At 40.8% G+C, this 21,948-nt stretch overlaps 3 protein-coding genes across 4 annotated transcripts; 2 read left to right on the top strand and 1 right to left on the bottom strand.

Annotated features, from left to right (window-relative positions):
* The first annotated feature begins 2,222 nt into the window (after positions 1-2,222).
* On the top strand, positions 2,223-10,256 carry lin28aa (lin-28 homolog Aa). Its single transcript, XM_029504872.1, has 4 exons — positions 2,223-2,253; positions 2,751-2,923; positions 6,864-7,048; positions 10,040-10,256. Exons 1-4 carry the CDS (start codon positions 2,223-2,225, stop codon positions 10,254-10,256), a joined length of 606 nt encoding a protein of 201 aa, XP_029360732.1.
* Positions 10,257-15,042: 4,786 nt separating this feature from the next.
* mecr (mitochondrial trans-2-enoyl-CoA reductase) lies at positions 15,043-18,083 on the top strand. 2 transcript variants are annotated; one of them, XM_029504786.1, is made up of 10 exons: positions 15,043-15,346; positions 15,897-15,994; positions 16,166-16,297; positions 16,383-16,526; positions 16,759-16,861; positions 17,093-17,195; positions 17,353-17,426; positions 17,520-17,580; positions 17,680-17,752; positions 17,840-18,083. In XM_029504786.1, the coding sequence occupies exons 1-10, from the start codon at positions 15,147-15,149 to the stop codon at positions 18,001-18,003; spliced, it is 1,152 nt and encodes a 383-aa protein (XP_029360646.1). In that variant the 5' UTR covers positions 15,043-15,146; the 3' UTR covers positions 18,004-18,083. The 2 variants fall into 2 exon arrangements, with proteins under 2 accessions (XP_029360646.1, XP_029360647.1); XM_029504787.1 differs by having other exon boundaries at positions 17,680-17,756; positions 17,847-18,083.
* Positions 18,084-18,628: 545 nt separating this feature from the next.
* On the bottom strand, positions 18,629-21,107 carry smpdl3b (sphingomyelin phosphodiesterase acid like 3B). The gene is made up of 8 exons (XM_029503820.1): positions 21,050-21,107; positions 20,732-20,945; positions 20,406-20,503; positions 20,155-20,298; positions 19,891-20,060; positions 19,468-19,648; positions 19,173-19,306; positions 18,629-19,066 (listed from the first exon to the last, which is right to left on the bottom strand). Exons 1-8 carry the CDS (start codon positions 21,105-21,107, stop codon positions 18,704-18,706), a joined length of 1,362 nt encoding a protein of 453 aa, XP_029359680.1. The 3' UTR covers positions 18,629-18,703.
* Positions 21,108-21,948: the final 841 nt, after the last annotated feature.

Genomic DNA, 21,948 nt, shown 5'->3' with positions numbered 1-21,948 from the left:
AACAGAAAATCCAACTTGCCTTCAGAAAATGTTTCAGAATTAAATGGGCTAATTTTCCAATCGAATTTTCCCTAAAAAGAATAATAATTTTTGTTTTTAGTAGTAGCAGTAGCAGTTGTAGTGTTGGCATGAAGCTATTATTAGGTCGAAATAATCGATAAACCAAAAAAGGAAAATCCAGTGAAATGGATGAATTTGATTGGATTTGGATGCTTACGTCGGTTCAAATGGTGTACACGTGCATTCTGCTTTGTACAAAAACATACACTAAACAATTCCCTTTGTTGTTTTTAGCACCTCTGTCATTTTTACTGTTTTAGGTTATAATATATTCCCTCTCCAGTCAAGAAGCGTTTTTCGACGCACATTCGTTGCGTTTAAATCCCGTTTCCCATTTTAAAGGTCGCCTATCAGGCCAGCACGCTGCTGCTCTTGTCGTTGATTAAATTTGAGATATTTAATCCTGGAAACTTTGGGGCCGGGGTGAGGGCAAATAGTTTGAGGGCCCACAAGGGGTCGTCGCGGTGGTTGATATGAAACCAACGGGTCCCCTTTGAAACGTGTGCACAGACAGAGAGCTGCAGCTTCACTCAAAACAACTAAAGATTTTTTAAGAAATTATATAACTCCTTAATATTATTTAATCTTCACTAATTCAATTAGTGGATTTTAAATCATGTGCTCTCACGCATGAAGGTCGACCATTCAGGTGATCTTCTCACCTCAGAAAGCCGCAAACATAAACAATTTTACATATTTAATCGTGCAAGTATTTTGTATTTAAATTTGAGCTAATTTAAGAAACGAATTAGTTGTGCATGAAACTTTTTATGCAACCATGTTTGTAAAACAATTATTCTTATTACTTTTTGATGAATGGGGCTGTAAATTAATCCATGCCATGTGGTCATTTAGATTTATTAAACTAACTATTTAACTCTGGACTCTGGTCTAAAGATCTCTTTCCTCCGACTGTGATTCATCCATCATCCCACAAGGACACGAGTCAACATTTTAACATGATGTGATCAATCACTATTGATCAGTGGATTCGTTAGGCTGCCAACCTGTTTGTGTACGTGTGTGTTTTAACCGTTTTAATGATAGTTCAGTTCAACTCCGCACTTTCATTTTCTCCCCCAGCTCCAACTCTATTTGTTGGTTGGTTTTGACTCAGTTCAGCCGTTGTTCCTCTGTGTATGCAAATAAAGGAAGAAAAAAATGTTTCTTCTTCTTCTCCATTGTATACCTGTATTTGTCATATTCGTATCAAAAGGAAATGATTGCACAAAACCAGAAAAAAAAAAAGCAGTAAAAGCTAAATTTCGTGTTTCTAAAACTTACTGGGTGCACAACGCTTAAAAACGTACCGCAGTGGAGCCAAATCAATTTAAATTTGAGAAATCTAAAATATTAACCTTCATTCACAAATGTGCCCTGTGCCTAAAAATGAAACCTACAATTGCACATGTGTTTGCTGTAAATGACAGCGGCCGACATGTAAACTCTCCTCTGGACTTAGATGTGCTGAGTAGAAGAGAAATGGGCCGTAAGGGTGAATTATTTTAAGGCTATTTCGTTAGTTGTGATTGGTCACTTCCCACTTCTGGACCCTTTCATCGCACAATATGCAATCTAATCCTCGGGGACTATAATTGTGAATCACGTGGACGTGACCGACAGTGGTTGGGGGGTTTGCCGGACTGGAGATGGTCACTTGGGTTGACCAGCAGGGCTGACCGCTGCAGAGAGGAGGGAAAACGCGTTTTCAGTAAACAAAGACGCACTCGGCAGCGGTGGACACTGGGAGTAAACTGGCCCTTAAAACATGGCAGAAGGTATGTTTGGATCTTTTTTTGGGGGGGGCTGAGGGGGGGTCAGTTATCTGTGTGAATGATTGAAATGCTCTCTGAAGAGGCTGGGTTTCCTGGCATTGTGTTTGAGATTTTTTTGGGGGGTTCTCCTGCAGAAATTCTGCCTGGTGGCCCCCTCCCACCCCTCATTGTTTAGGGGGAATATGTTGCCAGCCCTCTTTTGTTTACACCCCCCTCCTCTCTCTCTCTCTCTCTCTCTCTCTCTCCCGCTTTCCCTCTCACTGCGCACCTTCTGCCTTTCACAGCATTTTGCATGAAAGTGGCAATCTGTGAGGATTACCCAGTTTGCGGGTTAAAAAGGAAACTGTAGCTTGGGTGCTAATTTTGACTCAAGGCAGGACTTAAGACATGGGCTCTGTTTCTAACCAGGAATTCCCAGGTGGAGTAAAAAAACAAAACAGAACAACAAAACAAAGCTGTTTTTGCTTTTCTTTTCAGTTAATGAAGTTGTTTTCTGATGGACTGTCTATTTGATTATAATGGTCTTGTTCACGCACGTGATCTGCATCTGCATCTGTCCTGTTGCGTGATCTTGCTTTTCAATCAACGAATTTTCCATCTCTCCAAATGTTGGACATCACGCAGCCTTCCCAAGATCACTGTTTTTGTATAACAAGGCTGCAGATTCCTTCACTTTTTGAAATTAACTTTTGATCACTGAAACCCAAAGCCAGAGGCAACTAAAGGTTTTTACTCGCCTGTTCATTTGATCGATCCGTATTGATCAGTGATGCGCCACCTTTGGAGACTGACGAGGAAACTTAACTTGAAGTTTTGCATTTATTTGTGGAAAGGATACGATTTGTTGATGTATATATTTTGGGGGAAACGGTTCGAGTTGGATTTACGTAACTTTGCGTCCACTTTTCATTGCAGGAATGTGTAAAACAGAGGAGGACGAAGGACCGAGCACCGAGGAGGACTCAGGGTCCTTCCGCGGGGTCGGGGTGTGTAAATGGTTCAACGTCCGCATGGGCTTCGGGTTCCTGTCCATGACCAACCGGGAGGGAGTGCCACTGGACGAACCGGTTGATGTATTTGTCCATCAGGTAGGACCTCCATCTGCTGGAGCTGGAACATCTTCGATATTTCGCACGGGAAATGAAATCAACCCCCCCCCCCCCCCCCCCCCCATCAGTAACAGCAGGGGGGGGGGATCACGCCTCTTTCCACTGCTGTTGAATGGTTTTTCTTCTACAACCTGATTGGCCACAAGCTGCAATGACTCATTATTGTGGTAAATGTGATTAAATTGAAATATTCTGGCTGAAGCACTGGCTTCAGTGTGCGCCATTAAAGATCAGATCGGTTGGTCAGTCGAACTGGTTTATACTGGTGCTTTTAATTCAGTGGTGGGTGTTTCTCCTTCACGGGTGGGACATGTAGCTCCAAAGGTCTCCCTCATGGTCTCTCTGAGGGACACTCAGTGATGGAGAAACCAAAGTGTGGGTTTTACTTGATTGGGTCAATGCTTAACGGATGAATTACTGCCAGCTCCTGGTTTTAATGTTCACTTCAGACCATGAGTGGATCTCATGTTTTTGTCATTCCTTGGTGCATTTCAGTGTTGGCTTTATACCACCTCAGTGACTAAATGGGGGGGGGGGGGGGGGTAAGCACTTCTTTATGAGGTCAAAATAAACACATTTGGCACACAACAAAAACAGTTTCAGATATATTTGTGTAACACTACATTTTAGGTGAGGGCTGTGAACATTTTCAGTTTTACAGCCTGTGATGTGCTGATTCAATGTTAGTTTCTCCTCTTGAGGTTTTATAGTTTCTTTGTCAGAGTGAATGAAAAAAGGGCAATCTCCACATTATCATCCAGGTTTGAACAAGACCCCCACCCACCTTGTAAAAGTGGTGGTGGGGGTAAAGAGGGAGGTATGGACAGGGGGGCGGGGGTGTGCATCCCTCTTACTTCTCATGCGAGTGAGCGCCGCCACTGCTTGTCTGATAAGATAAAGGCTTAGCATGTGAATGAGAGGAGTCCCCACGAGCGGCTCATTCACCACAAGGTTCCTGTCATAAAGTGATTAGAGGGTGTTTGCTGTCTGCTCAGTGTGTGTGTGTTCATATCAGCTTTAAAGAGCAAAGGTGAGCTACAGTTTTAACTTTAGGTCAACTTCCATGTCCACTCATCACTGTGTCACCACTCTCCAAAGACTCCAGCTGTGGAAATATTTCTCTGAGGGCATTGTTTGTTTTGTAAGATTTAATGATCTATACAATGAAAGTGAAGTGAAATGAAGGTTTATTCATTTAGTACATTGCATTTCATTTTACTCAAGAAACTCTCATTAGTTTGTTTCCCCACTTTTGTCTTTTTGCTCATGATGATACATATAGAGATATAATGGCACTGAGGAACAGTAATAACTGAAATACTGTATGTCTGTGTCTGTGTTTCATTCACAGGAAGTTTGGGGTTTCATTAGTCATTTAGTAAAATGTGAGCTTAGCCTTGGATAGAAACTTACAGTTTACAGCAAGGGGGGATGGTTTAAAAGGTTTTATTGAGAAATTACTGATGTCACAACATGTTTGCTGCTAAATGCCATCATATGATGACAGATGTCCAATCCATTGTGCAGAACTTTGTGTTCTAAGAAAACAGGTCGATCACTGCCCTGGAATAGTCGTAACACTGCTTTGGCGAAGCAATACCCTCACTGTGGCTGTTCCCAGGTCATCCACAACACAACCAATGGCCGACTTCCCTCTTTGTCATTAGAAAAGTCGGAAACACGCGTCATTGATAGATGTGCAGGGGTTATGGCAACGTAAAACGTCTTAGCTCTAAAATTAGTGGTTGCATGTCAAGGAAAATTAACTCCCAGGGTCCACGGGCCTTTGTGCAGGTGGACAATAGAGCCATGCATCTGAATGAAGCACCCCTCGGCCGTGACCGAGCCCCTCTTTGTCTCGGCAGCAGTGCTGCTATTGTCCCTGACCGCTCTGATGTCTTTCTCTATTTCACCGGGCTTCCAGACACATTCCAGATAAAGTTTACAGTAGACCCCCCATGGTTATGGCCCAACATCAGGTTGTAAGTGTTTGCCCCACTCTGATCCTGAACCTATATGGGTGTTTTATGTGCTAATAACCTGATGTGCGCATGTGGCTGGTGAGGGTCCGTTGGCGTTGTGGGGGGGGAGGTCACACATGGGAGAGGAAGTGGGTTAACGGCCATCAGGATGGAGAGGCCTGATGGGATTGGGGCTCTGTCGATGTCTATGTTGCCCCTCAAAGGTCATGGCTGACCAACTGTGTATAGTCACTGCTCAGGTCTTTGTAGTAGATGCTCTACTGTGAGCGAACATTAAAGGATTAGAGAAAATGTGGGTTTTCTTTTGTTTAAGGCGTTACTGGTTTGCAACTCATTAAAACCACAGTCTGCAGTGGTTCACACACAAATCTTCAACGTCCTAGCTGTTTGACTAACCCGAAGTTCCATCTTGGAGATTTACATCCTGTATCTTTTTTAAATTGCAACATGTACTTAACACTTCTCCTGAGGGATTTGACATAAAATAGCATTTAATACCTTGTGGTTTTGCCAAGTCTAGGGTGTAGTCTGCTATTCATAATTGATAGATAGATGGGGCTTTACATACCAATTTAAGAAAGAAGTGGGATTTATGTCTATTAAAGCAAACCTGCTACATCACAGCTCTTCCTTCCTTCATCAACACCCTGTCGTGACTGAATGTGGTGAAAATTTAATCTCTCACCTGAGGAATTTTAGCGAGGAGTTTCCCATGTTGTGTTAACCAGTCTCAAAGTTTTAATTCCCAAAACCACACCATACCTTACTCAGTCAGACCTTCCTTTTCTTTGTCTCTTTGGAAATGTGGAAGGTGTTTTAGACGACACTATTATCAAGTCGGACCTTTCAAAGGTCACTTCAGGTGGACATGTAATGAATATGCAGCTAAGCACATGGCTAGGTAGTTTATTCACTTTATGTTTGAACCGCCAACTCCACAGTCAATCCGTTAGATGATTCTCTGCAATGTTGCTGTTAATCGAAGGGGAAAAAAAATACACCACATACTCAAACAACCAAATCTGAGAGCGATATCAATCATTAGTGCTTTCCCTCAAGTTTTTATCTTCCATGTCTTTCTGCCAAAGAACTATCCAAGGAATGTCACCCTGACCCCCAACCCCCCAGAGAAGCCATGCTGCCTTCTACCCCACCCCCAACCCCAGTATTAACCCCTGCATCCTGCAGTTTAGGGTTAGTGGTCAGTGTGTAAGTCGTGCTATTTGATGTGAGTGGGAAGAGAGATGGGGGTGGGGACGGCAGTGTGGAATGCTGTTCCTCCAAAGGGATGGAGGTGGGGGGTTGAAGGTTATCCTCATCAGGTTTACCACCCAAACACAGTAGAGAGACAAAGCAGCATTAAGTCCATGGTGCCATTTAACGCACAACAAAAAGTGCACAGTAGGGTGAGAACAGCAAGCTTTGTAGCGCTTGGGTAATTATCAGGTGAGGTTTAATGATCACTTTATAAACCCAAACACCCGAGCACACCTAGACACTGTTGTGTGTGCTTGTTGGAATTGTTGCTGCGGTTGCAATATCAGCTCATAAATTACTCATAGAGTTGTATTTTGTGCATACAAACATTTAAGAATGTGTCCATAGATAGAACTTGAACAGCTCTGCATCATATCACAGCAGCTTTAAGTGGCACTCTTCACTTGCATAGAGCAGCCATTTTTTATTTCAAGGCCAGGGCGTGTTAGTTTCTTGTGACATTTTAAGTCAGCTTGAATCTGACTTCAGTCATTTGGATTAGGACCTCCCACTTGAAATGTAGGACATCAAATTTCTTCATGGCGTTGTACTTTGTGATTTGACTCCCTCTATATTACTTATCACAAAGAAATACAGGGCTTTACACACCACATAATATAAATTATTCAAAACCCCAAACAATAATTTTAATGCTGAAATCTATTCCTGTTCCCTTTCAGAGCAAGTTGCACATGGAGGGTTTCCGGAGCCTTAAGGAGGGTGAGGCAGTTGAGTTTACCTTCAAGAAGTCATCAAAGGGTCTGGAGTCCCAACGAGTTACTGGACCAGGGGGCATCCACTGTCTGGGCAGTGAGAGGAGACCCAAAGGCAAGAAGGTCCAGAAACGACGTTCAAAGGGAGATAGGTAAGCAAGGATGGCCTGGAAGAGAGCGTAAAAGACATTTATATTTTCACCCCTTTGCAATATTCTAGTGTGAGGTAAACTAAAAAAACAAGTAAAGTAGAAAATATTATTTGTCTTTAGGAGAGGGTGGTAAAACGATGCATTTCATTATTTTGTTTTTCTGCTACAGTGCATAAAAAACAATGAATACCAGAAGACATTTTAAGTCAAGCTGCAGAGTAATAAAATACCCAACCTTAGGCTGAAAGTCATTAATGAAGGACAGCAGAGCCAATGTCACATCCTAAAACTTACAGAGAGGAGCCTCCCAGCTTTCCCTCCGTAGAATGCCTAAACATATGCAAGCATATAAAGTGCCATAAACATTTTTATGCTAATCAAGTTTTTCAATAATTACATTTTTTTACCAATATTTTATTTAAAGAGTAAGCGCACATAAAAAAAACACTGTCTCTGTAACTGAAAAAAATAAAATGTAAAAAATCACCATATTTGTAGGTTGGAAAAGGACGAGTTAAAGACCTTTTTAAAAAGCTAACAGTCATTGTTGGGTTCACTCTGGAACAAATATACAATGGTGTTTTAGTTTCTCCCCATTTCCCTTCCTTTTCCTCAACCCCCCACATCCAACCGTAGCAAGGGTCACACCAGCAGGCTTGATGTGTGACCTGGATCAATAACTGTTTAAATCTGCTGGCCCCAAGTGAATTCACACCCAATGACTCTCCTTCTCCTCCTAAACCTTCTCTACCAATCTGATTTGTCACTTCAAATCCAAACGCATAATTCAAAAATCAAAATAAATGTGCAAACATCAGTCTAGTTCTGCGTTTGATGACAATACCAGCACTGTCATCTTTTTGCCCAACACAATGCATGGTTCACAAAGACTAAGAAATGCACTTTAAGATTCCAGGTCCTGTGAAAGTGATAAAAAGGACAAATCTGCATAGCTGCAGCATCATGAAATCATAATATTTCCTCTGAAGAGTTTCAGGCAAAGGCAAAAAAAGTCCCTCCGAGGGAAAGAATCAAAAGGGGTCTAAATATTTGGGTCCTTCTTTGAACATTAGCATAGCACAGGGTTAGAGGTGTATCAACTTCACCCTCCTGTCAGTTGTGATTAGAGCCACAGAGTAGTCAGTGTGAGAACAGAGACCATTACTGCCTCAAAGAGTCCTGGGAGGCCTGCTGTGGTTCAATAACTCTCTAGACCACACTGATCCATTGATAAGATATTGTTACCCTCTAGCGTATTTCATCATGTGACATGGGACGGTAATTCATAGGCTTCTGTATGATTGATTGATCACATTTATAACCAGTGGTTGCATATCTTCGGGACAGGAGTGGACGGTATCGTTTTTGATGCCACTGAAGCGAGTAGCTGTTTTTCACTTCATGTATCACGGACCACCTTTGTGAATGAGCGTGTGTGTATATATTTATTACTGAGGGAGGGGAAAAAGCTCCTGTCCATTTAATTGATAACAGATGCAAGCGCCTGGGCAAGGGGGTGAAAGGTCGCTGCTGTCATGGCAACAGCATATGAGTAAATGCAAGAGGGCTGGGGGCTGGGATGGGACAGGGGGTTCGAGGGCTGTGGAGAGGGTGGAAGAGGTCAAGGTTCAGAGGTCATTACTGCAGCTTTTTTAGACAAAGGGGCCACTTCCCCTTTCCTCCTGATGGACGCTGATGTAGGGAGCTCCTCTGATGTAATGGTGTATGCTTCGACGCTACCCCTACGGCCGCCACAAGAAAGCTGCTCTGACCCCTTAGGAGCCACCCCTGTCAAAACCAAATCTGCCGCAACAGTGGTGGCAGGCGGTGCGCAGTGGCACACAGTGACCACCGCACGCCCACCACCCATCTGTCTTCCGCCCCTGCACGCGTGGCCATTCTATAGATTATGTTCAAACAGAGGTGGCGGATGGCACCCCCGATGGCTCCCTCTGACCCCTCATGGTGTTCATTTCTAAAGTTCAATGCTGATGAAACGGCTGCCTTACACAATAGACTCCAACAGGAAGCTTTTGGCATTGACAAACTGACAAATAGGACAAGCTGTTCCGAATATCTGGCTTATCTGACTTATACCAGGTCTTATACCAGGTCCAATGAGATATAGGAGCCTGGACTCTCCGCCTTATTCTTGGATATTTAACACTTCCAGAATCACTGGCTTGGCTAAAAGGCTGCCCCGGAAGACATTTAATAACTTCAAGTCGTAATTTTTTGACCATTTAATATAAAGGTCATGGCATGTTTTTAAGGTGTTGAACCTACTGTGCTACGCAAGTAACGCCATGGTGTGACCTAGAATGCCCTCGTGAGATTTACGCAAAGTTGGTTTGCGTCAGTGAAATGTTGCCATCTAGTGACAAATAAGTGAAAGATAAAATCTCCTTTCCACTCCAAGTTTTAGTTTTGGCTATTTCGTCATGTGGCTTCAGTCAGTCATTCACTGTGCTCAGCAACGTACGTACACAAGTCAGAGGACAGAAACCTGTTTTCACATCCATCATCAATTCACTCAGTTCTTTTTTTAACAATTCTGTGATATTCGGTTTCGGTTCAGTTTTTACTTCTTGAGAAGTGTTTTTTGCTGACTACCCACCATAGAGAGCTTTCTGAAGTGAAAAAGCCCCAGAAATCTAAACATCAAACAACAGAGGGACAAAGTTAGTTACTATTTGGTCAATGTGTGTGGAAAAAAAAAAACAGCTAACGGAAAGCGATTGTTGGGCTCACATTTGAAAGATGATCAAAAACATGACTCCAAATTAAACAATTAAATTAAGTAAATTCTGACGTGTAACATATGGTCTGTAAAATGCAGATGTTTGCCTAGAGGAACTGAAATAAACGTGAAAGGTTAACAATATTGCAGTGAGGCAATAAAAACTTATTTCCACCACGGCTTAAAAAAAAAAAAATCATCAAAGGTTTAAGCGTACATTATATGTGACCGAGTGCTATCTGCTCTTGTAGGTGCTACAACTGCGGCGGCCTGGACCACCACGCCAAAGAGTGCAAGTTGCCACCTCAGCCCAAAAAGTGCCATTTCTGCCAGAGCGTCGACCACATGGTTGCCAACTGCCCAATCAAAGCACAACAGTCCTCACCCAGCTCTCAAGGAAAACCATCCTCCTTGAAAGGAGAGGAGGAGAACAGCCAGCCTGCACTGCCTCCCGAACCCTCCGATTAAACACTGATGCCGGGGAAGCACAGAGGCCAATCAAACTGCTTAGATGGATGGCTGGGACAATGGAACTCCTTCCGCCCGTCGAGCCTGCTTTTGGAACTACCTCAGGTTTTAAAGATTGCCCATGAAGAATGTTACTGAAGTTTTGTTTCCTTTTTCTCTTTGTTTTGTTTGTTCGTTTGTTGTCATTTGGTGTAACACTCAGGAATACTGCTGTATTATTGCACTCGGGACGCTTTGAGATGTTTGAATCACTGCTGTTTTTTGAGGGTTTTGACATTGTAGTGAGTAACGTTACATAACAGATTATCCTGATAGATTTTTGTAGATTCATCTTTTTTTTTATGTGATACTGTGCCTCTCCTGTGGGCATTACACCTCTTGTTTCAGCATTATACTCAGTTATTGTGTTTAATACGGAGCTACACTTTTTGCTGCCTTACCATTAAGTCATTTTCCTGACTGTTACACCTCACTATCGGACAGGGCAGAGACGTGACAGTTAGTACCTCTGTAATGAACATTAGATTGCATATCACATGGGGAACAGGAGGGTTGATGAAAACACATGGAAAGGGTTTTAGTGTATAGCTATAGGCAATGTATTGGCATCTGCCAATATTGCAATTGACCATCCAGTTTTCCTGGGGCCAAATGAATGTCAGACCAGAAGGGGTTTCAAGCTTTTGGTCTCTGAATTTTTTGTGATGTCATTATTTTCATCCAGCATTTTGCTGGCTGGTGCACGATCTACCTCACTGGTACATATTTGGTCTGCTACTAAAACTGTCAACCTAACTGCTGATGGTAAACCAAGTATTCTCACAACGCAGCTTTGGATATTTAAATTGGGATTAAATCAAATCCTTTTTGCACTACAGTATTTACGCAGTAATAGCCATTAGTTACACTATACCTCCTCAAGAGTTATTTAACTCACAAAGTTTTCTGTTTTTGTTGACATGCAGTGGTTGAAGTGGTCGTGTTGCTGAAGTGAAGTTGGAATTAATGTTGGATTATTATCTAAAATATCGGATGCAACCCTTCCAATTCTAAAATCAGATATGTCGGTGGCGAAGGACTTGTTTTTCTGAGGCTTTTTAACAATCCAGGCGCTTTTGATGGATTATGCTTACCACTCAAATCTCAGGAACCTAAATGTTGTGAAGGGTGGCCTGTCGTTAACGGTAGTATAGCGCCATGCTCAATCTAACAGCTCGTTGTGCAAAATAACATCTTGTCACCACTATTGGGTAGAGAAAGGAAGGTGATTTAACTTTAAAAACTTTGTCAAAGTGGGCATAACACGGCCTTTTAGTCTGGTGTGAAATTACTATCCGTTATGGGAGTCGGAAGGATTTCTTTCCATCTACACTATATTCAGATTTTATTGGTTGCTGTGTGAAAGACTGCTGTTTTTTTTTTTTTTTTTTTTTTAATAACCTAAACGTGGATTTGATAGAATTCCAATCAATGTGATACTAAACCCAATACAAGTACAACCTTTTGTACAAATACTATTTTTGACCTGGACTGAGTTACTGAGGCGTCCACCTAGTTTTTCTCTTGATACTTGAATAAAACAAGGCAGAATCAGACATGATGTTGCCAGTGGGAAGGCTGATGTTTTTGTTTATATTCAGCGTGATCCATTTCTAGGTAGTTATTTAAGACATTACCTCCCTATAATAGTTCGGGAACACCAAGCCTGCAGGGAGGAGCATGTACAACTAGCTAGCTAATCAGCATTTTACTCCCATTTTACAGGAGAAGCTGACGAGACTTTTACACCCAATTAATATATATGTAAAATTATTCTAAAGCCTTTTTTTTTTTAAGAAAAAAAAAATCATACTACGTATTTATTTTCATCCATGCGTGCTGCAGCTTCTCCTGCTCCTGTCGAAGCCTCTCAGCAATTAATGTTTGATTAAACATCAGAAAACTGCCAAATGTCATTCAAAACTGAATGTGACTTGAGAATTTATTTTGGTAACACATTTATAACATCAAGGTACTCGTATTACTTTGTGTGCTTGATAAATCATTGTCCTTAATAATTCAATGCAGGGATATTGCAACACAGGAGTAATAATATAGAGTACATAATATACAGGTACATAGTATTAAGAGGACTGACTTAAAATGTGTTTTGTGTTTTTTTTTCTCTTTGCCTTGCTTGTTTTGGTTTTTCTGCTATTTTTGTGCGCAATGTGTCTTTCAGAAGAGGGGTACATTGTTATTCCTATCTATGCCAAAACCAATGCAATGTTACTCTGCACTAATCATGTGTAAGATGCATTCATTTTTTTAAATATTCTGTTTAATATCTTTTAAATATGCGTTACATATTTTATATTATATGTTTTTAGAATTTCATATACCACATACAGTTGGTTGCTGGTTTGAAAAAAAAAAAAAGAAACCTACACTCTTAATGTCATCTCAGGAAATGCCAATCTGAACACTCAGGGAATACTTCAGATTGATTAGAAAGAGTCAAAGAATGTTTACTCAAGACAAAATCTGGATTAATTGCTCACCTGCATGATGTGAAACATAGAAAGGAGCAAAGGTAAAACGGGCTTAGTATTGTCAGCTTTTGAATGTCTTGGTGCAACAGTTTCCCAATTTTATTTTTTATTTTTTTACTCAACTTTCCATGCACCCGATGTGACGATGTTCTCAAAATTTTTCTCTTTGACATAACATGCCATGATATATGATATGAAGAAAATGTTCCGCTATTATTGTATTTTTTTCCTCTATAATCGTTGTAGATGGGGACGTAGTAGAATATTGTTAAAGGGACTGGGGCTGGTAGTATATAATCTCGGGTTGTCTCATCTCAAAACATCACTGATACTTGGTGTTTCAGACTATCAATGCTTATGACAAAAAGAATGTGTCACTGATTAAATAACACTCAAATCTTACTTTTAGGTTGTACATTTTCAAACTTGTGTAAGGAAATACATTTTGGATAATTCCACTCAGGATATAAAAGGACAAAAAGATTGTTAATGTAAGTGCTCTGACTCAGAGGACTGGTTTTTATGGTAAAGTTTCAATTTCAATTCCACTATATTCTCTAACACTTGGACACTTTCCATTCTCTGGATCGAAAGGGGGCACACACTGATGACTTTCATTCATCAGTTTCTGTGATTACAATATTTACTTTCTGAATCTGCTGAAAACCTCATATGTCAAAGCCTGATTGGTGATTCTGACACCCACTATTTAGATAAAGGTTGAAAGAAACTGTTGTATTGTAATGCTTGCAATATTCTGCTGTGCTTAGCAATGTTTTCCAAGAATCATTTGGAAATTTAAGTCCACGTCAGAAGTTGTGATTGCAACAAATCTGTCTGACCCCTCAGCGGTGTGTTATCGTGATTTGATTGTCAGGTGTTAAATGGGTTAGATTTAGCTTGAAATCCAAGGACCTGCGAGATTATGTGCTCAGGGTAACATTTGAAATACACCAAAGCATTCTGCATCACAGTTTGCTTTATGTGTACTTCGCATGGTACATTTCATTTGTGACCATCAGCCATTTAATTTGGGATGTATCTTATCACATAAATGGCTAAAGCTATTTCCAAAAAAAAAAAAATGAATTCAATTATTACTAATGAATGTATCAGTGTTTACTGCCACAAACATACTATTATCTCGATCTAAGGCAAATTTAATGGCTAGTTTGTCAATGATGAGCAGCATGTAGGCTTTTCAAAGTATTACTGTGATTATGTTTCTATATGTAAAGATCTGCTCCATTTCCTAATAAATATGTCAATAGCCAATGTGTGTTTTTTTATTTGTACAATTAAAATCCTGAACACAATTTGTTGAGCAATCATGGAACAGTTATTCAGATCCTTAAGTGCAAGAAACACAAACGAAACAACCACTATGATAAGATAAATTTGAGAAAAGGTTTCCTGGAGTGAAAGCACAAAATTCTTCGAGGTAAAATGTAGTTTAGTTTCAAAAGTAAAAATGCACATTTGTCAAAAAAAAAAAAAGGAAAAGATCTCTAAAATCTGAATATAATGCTCAAATATTTTTTACTGAAATGGGTAGACTGAGTTTGAACATGGTTCATCTTAGATTTTAAAACTGGCTTCATAAAACCTATTAATAAAGGCAATCATTACAACAATACAGTAGGTCTAAACATAAAGCAGCACCAGTAACTGCTCAAAAACAGACTAAACTTTTTAAGGCTATGCTCCATAGTGCAGAGAGGTTTATTAATAAGCCCGACTTTAAATGTTTAATAGTAATGTGTTTCAAATGTAAAACCGCCAAGACAATTACAGCTGCCAAACTCATTTAGTTTCAATGCGCGTAGATTTTGGATTCTAAAACTGAAGGGAAGTGGAAGTATAGGTATAAATGTACACACATTCTCCCTCCCCCACCTTTGACACGACATGCAACTATCACAAGTACAGGCTGTAATTTAAGAAGTACATGTCAACGTGGACCTACGCACACAACGTGGACGTGCAAAAATATGAACATTACATAAATTGAGCACAAAAAGAAAAAACAAAAAGCCCAAGTCATTCATTGTGTGTGAACATAAGTGGAATTTATACAATGCTTCTTTTTTGTTGGGTGCTTGTTTTGAGGGGTGTGAAATCCTGGCCAAAAACAAAGAAACAACAGGTGACAGTGTGGACACCAGCAGTAACACCTCCGGACAGGAACATGGCGCTGTAGTCACCGTTCGGGCCGGAAGGGGGCGCGTTTGTTTTCAATCACACAACTTCCAATATGGCCGCGCCGTGAGGGGACCGCTAGCTAAACCTACAGCTCAGACGACGAGTATTACTTCACCACAACGTTGTTATTGTTGTTGTTCTTTTTATTCCTAAGTCAATGCCGAGTGTCGCGATGTGGCTGCCGTTTTATAAAATCTGCTTTAAGAGCCAGACAGCCTGCAGAGGAAGATTCACGGCTGCTCTTTTACAAATGTCATGGCACAAAGCTAATGCTAACGCTTCGCGCTTCGGCCATTCAGCTCAAACATGCAGAGCCCTTCTGTACAGGAGACACGGAGACCCAGCACAAGTAGTCCAGTAAGAGTACATGTTTAAATAAACACCTGACACGTCGTTTTGTGACAGTAAAAGTTTGTCTGTGACAGGAAGCGACTGTAAACCGCTATAGAAAAGAGCGTTTGGTGATCAACCAGACGTGCATTTTCCATAAAAACAGAGGGTCTTCATCCTTTAAGGGTTTTCTCACCAAAAATTTAAAAATGTAGTCTGTAAACATTTCTCTTCGAGCATATATCTCACCTTTGTGTCGCAAGTCCCTGTCAGGTTTGGGTGCAGCTTCTTCTTCGTGTTATTTTGTCGTACAGAGTCGGAGGGAGGCTCGTTAGCGCCGCCGATGGACGGAGAGCTGAAAAGCACCAGCTGGAAATTAAATGCATTTATGCTTTTTCAAAAGTGATCTGAAACTATGTTTTCATGTTTTATTTTATATTGAGCTGCTGAAAATTTCCCGGTATCTTGTTTAGACTACAATGGCACAGAATAAACAAAAGTTTAGCAAGTATATGCTTTAGTACATAACCAAATACAATATAGTGGCTTAACGCTTTGTGTTTTTTTTGGTTGTCAGGTTGGAGGATGTAGATATGCCCTCAATAGGTCCAAAGGATGTCCTGGTTAAAATACTGGCGGCCCCGATCAATCCATCTGACATAAATATGATTCAAGGTAATCAGTTGGTAATTTCCACCCTAAATGGAAGAATTTATGCCAGAGCCAAATGTAAAAACTGTTATATATCTTTAATATAAGATTAAGAAAACAACAAAGAAACAGAACATGGTATTATTTTTTTCTAAGCTGTGAAGAGCCCCTGTTTATCTAAGAGTGTTTTTGCAGGTACTTATGCCATCCTGCCTGACCTCCCTGCTGTTGGGGGCAACGAAGGCGTGGCCCAGGTTGTTGAGATCGGCAGCCGGGTGAAATCCCTCAAAATAGGAGACTGGGTCATCCCAAAAGATGCTGGTCTAGGTAAATTACAGCATGAATTAATGGTTGAGACCAAAGGACCACAATTCACTCTCCTGAAATGAATTTTGTGACTTTGTGTGAGCAGGGACCTGGAGGACAAAGGCAGTGCTAGCTGAGGAAGACATCATTGCACTACCAAATGACATTCCCTTGTTGTCTGCTGCCACACTTGGGGTAAACCCCTGCACTGCTTTCAGGATGCTCTCTGACTTTGAAGATCTTAAGCCAGGTAAATGGATCCACGCACAAGGAGATAACAATATTTTGACTTTCACATGATGGATGGACATATGAGGAGTCCTTTTCCTTTTATTTTACTAATGCTCCGCTCCACTTGCACCTTTTTAGCTCCTTTCATTAGTCAACAACAAAGATGAGAAGATGTCTACTTAAAGTCACCGAATAGAAACATAAAACCATGCAGTGAAGAGACGGTTTCTGTCTATCTGCTGTATTTTCAGGTGACACAGTGATCCAGAATGCAGCCAACAGTGGAGTGGGGCAGGCGGTCATACAGATTGCTGCTGCTCGAAGTATAAACACTATCAACGTCGTCCGAGACAGGTTCACTCAGTCATACTGCACAAAATCTGACAGGGTGTAGTTTAATTGAATTTTTGTGCAAATGAATGGCTGAACTTACACATACTTTTGGGAGACCGGGGACAGTTTCAGTCTTATTCAGTGGTTCAGGTTATGAAGTTGTCCCTGAAGGCTATTAGGCTCTGACTTGGTTGGGCAACAGAGAGACGTATTAATGTATTGAACTTCCTCATTATGCCTTTGCATTCAAAGACCAGAGTTCACACAGCTCAGCGATAGGTTAAAGGCCATCGGAGCGACTCATGTGATCAAAGAAGAAATGCTGAGGCGGCCGGAGATTAAGCAACTCTTCAAGGTGTGTAGCTGTGAAGATAGCTCTAAACTTAATTTACATTTACCTGACTTTGCCCATTAGTGCATGAACACAGTCCTAACAGTTTTTGGTTGCGGGTTTGTTTTTTGTGTGTGTATGTGTGTGTTTGTTTGTTTTGTTTTGGGTTTTTTTTCTAAAGAGCTGTCCAAAACCAAAACTTGCATTAAATGGAGTCGGAGGCAAGAGTGCAACAGAACTTCTCCGTCATCTACAGTGAGGAGACTGAATGGTCTTTGACAGCAAGATTTAATATCATCACACTGCAGAGGACAGTTGATCATAAAATACCTTTTTTTTTTTTCCTAGGGTTGGAGGGTCTATGGTGACTTATGGAGGAATGGCCAAACAGCCAGTTACTGTCCCTGTGGTAAGAATTTAACATTATGTCTCACAGTGGCATTACAATGTACACTGTACACTTGAAATTACTAAACAAACCTCAAAATAAATTTGTTTTTCTCTCTAGAGTGCTCTTATTTTCAAAGATGTGAAAGTTCGTGGATTTTGGGTCACACAGTGGAAGAGAGATCACTCAAATGGCGAGTTACCTCTTACACAGATCAAGATAACCAAATGAGTCTATTTTAATGAATTTCATGTGAATTTCCACTAACTCTCTTCCTTAGATGAAAGCAAGTTTAGAGCCATGCTGGATGAACTGTGTTCCCTCATTAAGCAGGGAAAGTTGACAGCTCCGCTCTGCACTGAAGTGGGACTACAAGACTACAGTCAAGCTGTTGATGCAGCTATGCAGCCTTTCACTTCAGCCAAACAGATCCTAATCATGTAACCTGACCTGCCACAGTATCGCTGATGTGTCAATCAAATGTACTGCTCAAACACATGTGCTGCACAATAAATTTGGCTTCAGAGAAAGCTCAAAGTCCAGTTCCTGTCATGTTTGCAGCTTTCCCAAGTTTACCGGCACTAATCAAAAACTCATTAAATATTAATATAGTGATACGATAACAGGCGTTATCATAAAGCCAGATAATGTAGCGTTATCACTTCTGTTTAGTAAGACATTGCATTACATTTAAATGAAAAATAACAGGTAACAAAGTGAACGAGATGAACAATTGTGGAGATTCTGTTATAGCTGATTCTTTCTGTTAAAACAAAATTGATACAAGTAAGATTGATATCTGGGTTTATTAAATAGACAGAGCAGTGTTTAACAGGGAGCCTGACATGGGAGTGTGTAGTGTGTACTTCAGCCTCCTGAGCTGCCTTATTGGTTTTTAGATTGACTGGAAATGAAGCAATCACCCCATACTAATAAACCAAGGTAAAGACATCACAACTTGATTACACCCAGCGAGCTGAATCATGTTGTATCGTTTAAAACATAAAGACACAGATATGGTGAGGCTACTTGTTCAAGCCATTAATTTAAACTAATATTTACATGGCCACAATGTACAAAAGACCCAATTTCAAACTTTAAGCTGCACTAATGCATTTAAAACATCATCGGTGATGGAGCATCATTACCGACTAACCAACACCAGACTTAGAGCCACGGAGAGAATTGGCAGCCATCCACCATGAATGGCGGCTGCACCTCCTTCTTTCAGGCAGTTTTCATACATTTTAAAGTCTACCTCTCTGGCTGCACACACGTGATCAGTACGGCAGTTACTGTCACACTCTGTCAGGTCGTAGTTCACTGAGTTGAACTCGTAGTACTTCTGTAGGTAGCAGTGGCTGTTAGCAATGCGCTCCAGGACATGGTGCATGGAAGCTGGGGATGCATCTGCCACCTTGAAGCTCTCTGTGAGGCGGTATTCTTTCTCCCAACGTCCGCCGGCTACATTGGCACGAGTTAGGTTCAGATAATAGGTCACTACATCCTGTGGGAGGGTGATCAAAAAAGTGGTTTAAAAGTGGAAACCAGAAACGCAAACGATATGGTTATACAGTTTACATTGAACCCTGGAAGGACAGACTGGTACTGACTTTGACCAGAAGTGTTTGTGTGTCATATTCAAACACACGAATCCCAGGGTTGTTCGCTCCATCCACAACTCCAGGAAGTGTTGTTTTCCATGGTGTGACTCCTGGGCTGAGAAACATCGTACTGATAGGAGAGTCTGTCAAAAGAGAAATGTATCCCAACTGATTTTCATTATGTTAAAAATTCATATATGGCACAAACCCATGTAAGATCTTCATGTGATAGTCATTGTGTGTCAAATCGGTCAAAACAAGAAGAGTTTGTCTTAGTAGTAATAACATGGCCATTTTACTTTACCTTTTGAGTTGTAGAACATGCGGAAAGAATCTGTATGGTGATGGCCAAAGAACTGCCCAAATATGACAGAGTGATGTTTCTGAATTAAATCCAAGTATTTCTGGTTGAATTTTGATCTATACCATGACTTAAGTCTCTTTTTCTCAAAGAAACCAGGTGGAACATGGCCAATGATATACACCTGGTGGAGAAACCAAAGAAAAGTAAACTAATTATATATTTCCATTTTCTGAGCACAGGTTAAACTTTTAGTGGAGTAGTGAAGTAAGAGGGGGAAAAAAAATATATATATTATTGCCGTCTTGGACTTATTCCAGCATGACTGCTAATTGACCATTAAGTCCATTGTCTATATGTGAGCGCCACAGATTTTAAATCCAATTTAACTCCTGTTGTTGGATGCAAACAGACAAGATGCTTTGCCTTCTCTTTATCGTTGGCAGCATCTGTGAGAACTTGATCGGCCCAGCTAAACTGGCCTGCTGGGTCTTCCATGTCCACGGTTAGCTTGTTCTGGTCATAGTAGAGGTTAGTGTTGAGGACCAGCATCCTATAACCTGTTCGACTCAGCAGCTTCTCTGTGTAATATCCGCCTGTGCAGGAGAAATATTGCAGTAAATTCATGACAGGTACTTTCAAAAGTCTAATTTGTGTATTTATGGATTCTTAAGAGAAGAATTGATTCACCTTCTCTAAATGTTCTTTGGGACTCTGGCTCCAACCAGTCCTGCCACAACATTGCTGTTTGGTTATAGATGTAGTTTGGGCCTGCAGGGAGCTGGCTCTTTGGGTGGTAATCATGGTTCCCCAGGGCGGAGTACACTTTAGTGCCTGAGGAAGACAGCGAAGAACTTCAGTCATTTACATCACCTCATAACGTCTACACTCTGATTTATTCAATTCTTCATGGTCATAATTTCTCTTGACTTCAAACTTACCAGGAAAGACTTGCTGTATGATGTGAGTGAGGTTACCGACAATGCTCAGCACTGCATTTTCTCCCAGATCCTCATTGGGTATATGTGGTGTGTCATCTCTGAGAGGCAAAACAAAGATGGTTCAATAATCAACTTCTCCCCCTAATTGTCCCCGAATGAAATGCTCCAACAGAAGCGTTTTGGGGGATTTTGGTAGACAGTCGTTTTCTGCTGGTGTGTAACTCGTAAAACACATGAACAGCATGATTATAAAGCTGGACTTGGGACTTAGAACAAGACAGCCAGATTCATAGAAGTGCTCCAATCTCTATAGAGCAGACTTATACCCCGTCCACACGATGAAGTCCGGGTCTGGCAAAATCTCCTTCATGGCATACACGGAGGAGTTGATCAGGTTCCAAGGCGAGTCACAAGCATAGTCTCCAAATTTGCCCGCATTGGCTGCGGGACTTGTGCCGCTTGATTCGCACACCAGTTCAGGGTTATCAGTCAGCTCGTATGTGTGGTCCCAATGCAGATCCGTGATGTGCCAGAAGTTCCCTGGATTAATAATAACAACAACAGCAACAACAACAATAATAAACTCTATTACGCAGCGCAAGTCCAGGAGCGTCTAAAAATAAATGAACATGAACATGGCCTACCTGACAACGCCTGGACCTCTCCGAGGAGCAGACAGGACAGCAGCAGCTTCACAGACATGTTGAACTCTTTGAAAAAAAGAAAGCTTCAGACAAAAGTCTAGTCCAGGTTTCAGAGGTAAATCCATAAAGGACACAGCAAGATAAGATAGAGCTTTTCATGACGCACCCGTGGCCTCAGAGAAGTTCATTTGGGCCGCTAATTGTGCAGAAAAAGCTTTAAATATTAAACGTACATTTGGCCCATATGGGTTCATAAATAAAATAAATTTACATTTTATTAAAAAAAAATAAAAAAAAGAAAAGAAAAGAAAAGGAGCTGTCACTGTTGTGTGTGGGATTTTTTTGTTACATACAGGAACAGAACACGTTTAATGTGTATACATGTTGTATAAATGTATATAAATGCTGAGATGACCATCAAAGGGGATCTGAGGCTTCCATCTGAGTATCTGAGTCCTTGATATGAACTATATATATTTCGAGAGAAAGAAGTTCAAGATGAAACCAGCACGCCCACTTTTACAGTTGCTTTTAATAGAATTTATTTTAGTCTTGTTGTGGACCTTAATAGTGTCACAGCACAGAGAGCATCTATCTGCCTGCTTGAGCAGTGTATGTAACCATCAGTGCTGCTCGTACATCCTGGACATCAGGTTGTCATTTGGGAATAAACGTTATTTGCTACCAATCAAGCAATACAAATTGTTTATAATATAGATAAAATATAATATATAATATAATATAAAATAGACACTGCTGCAAAATCCTGAATTTTTACTGCTTGATTATGTGAAGTCCCTTATATTATTATACTTCCATAACTTAGTGAAGAAGAAAACGTTCACGAGTAGTTTTTGTAGTTAATATTCCCCACAGCACCTGAAGGTGTCAGAGTCGCT

This window comes from Echeneis naucrates, chromosome 6 (assembly GCF_900963305.1).
Source record: "Echeneis naucrates chromosome 6, fEcheNa1.1, whole genome shotgun sequence".
Taxonomy (NCBI): Eukaryota; Metazoa; Chordata; class Actinopteri; order Carangiformes; family Echeneidae; genus Echeneis; species Echeneis naucrates.
Note: the sequence above shows the minus strand (reverse complement) of the source record. Positions and strands in the feature narration are given on the sequence as shown.

What these genes read in the sequence shown, in the direction of transcription:
- lin28aa (XM_029504872.1), top strand. Translation starts at nt 2,223, where the DNA reads ATGGGCTCTGTTTCTAACCAGGAATTCCCAG. An exon ending in TTCTAACCAGGAATTCCCAG is followed by an intron (nt 2,254 to 2,750) that starts GTGGAGTAAAAA and finishes TTTTCATTGCAG; the next exon opens with GAATGTGTAAAACAGAGGAG. An exon ending in CGACGTTCAAAGGGAGATAG is followed by an intron (nt 7,049 to 10,039) that starts GTAAGCAAGGAT and finishes CTGCTCTTGTAG; the next exon opens with GTGCTACAACTGCGGCGGCC.
- mecr (XM_029504786.1), top strand. Translation starts at nt 15,147, where the DNA reads ATGCCGAGTGTCGCGATGTGGCTGCCGTTTTATAAAATCTGCTTTAAG. An exon ending in CCCAAAAGATGCTGGTCTAG is followed by an intron (nt 16,298 to 16,382) that starts GTAAATTACAGC and finishes TTGTGTGAGCAG; the next exon opens with GGACCTGGAGGACAAAGGCA. An exon ending in AGCCAGTTACTGTCCCTGTG is followed by an intron (nt 17,581 to 17,679) that starts GTAAGAATTTAA and finishes TTTTCTCTCTAG; the next exon opens with AGTGCTCTTATTTTCAAAGA.
- smpdl3b (XM_029503820.1), bottom strand. Translation starts at nt 21,107, where the DNA reads ATGTCTGTGAAGCTGCTGCTGTCCTGTCTGCTCCTCGGAGAGGTCCAG. An exon ending in CCAAAGAACATTTAGAGAAG is followed by an intron (nt 20,061 to 20,154) that starts GTGAATCAATTC and finishes TCTCCTGCACAG; the next exon opens with GCGGATATTACACAGAGAAG. An exon ending in CATGTTCTACAACTCAAAAG is followed by an intron (nt 19,307 to 19,467) that starts GTAAAGTAAAAT and finishes CTCTTTTGACAG; the next exon opens with ACTCTCCTATCAGTACGATG.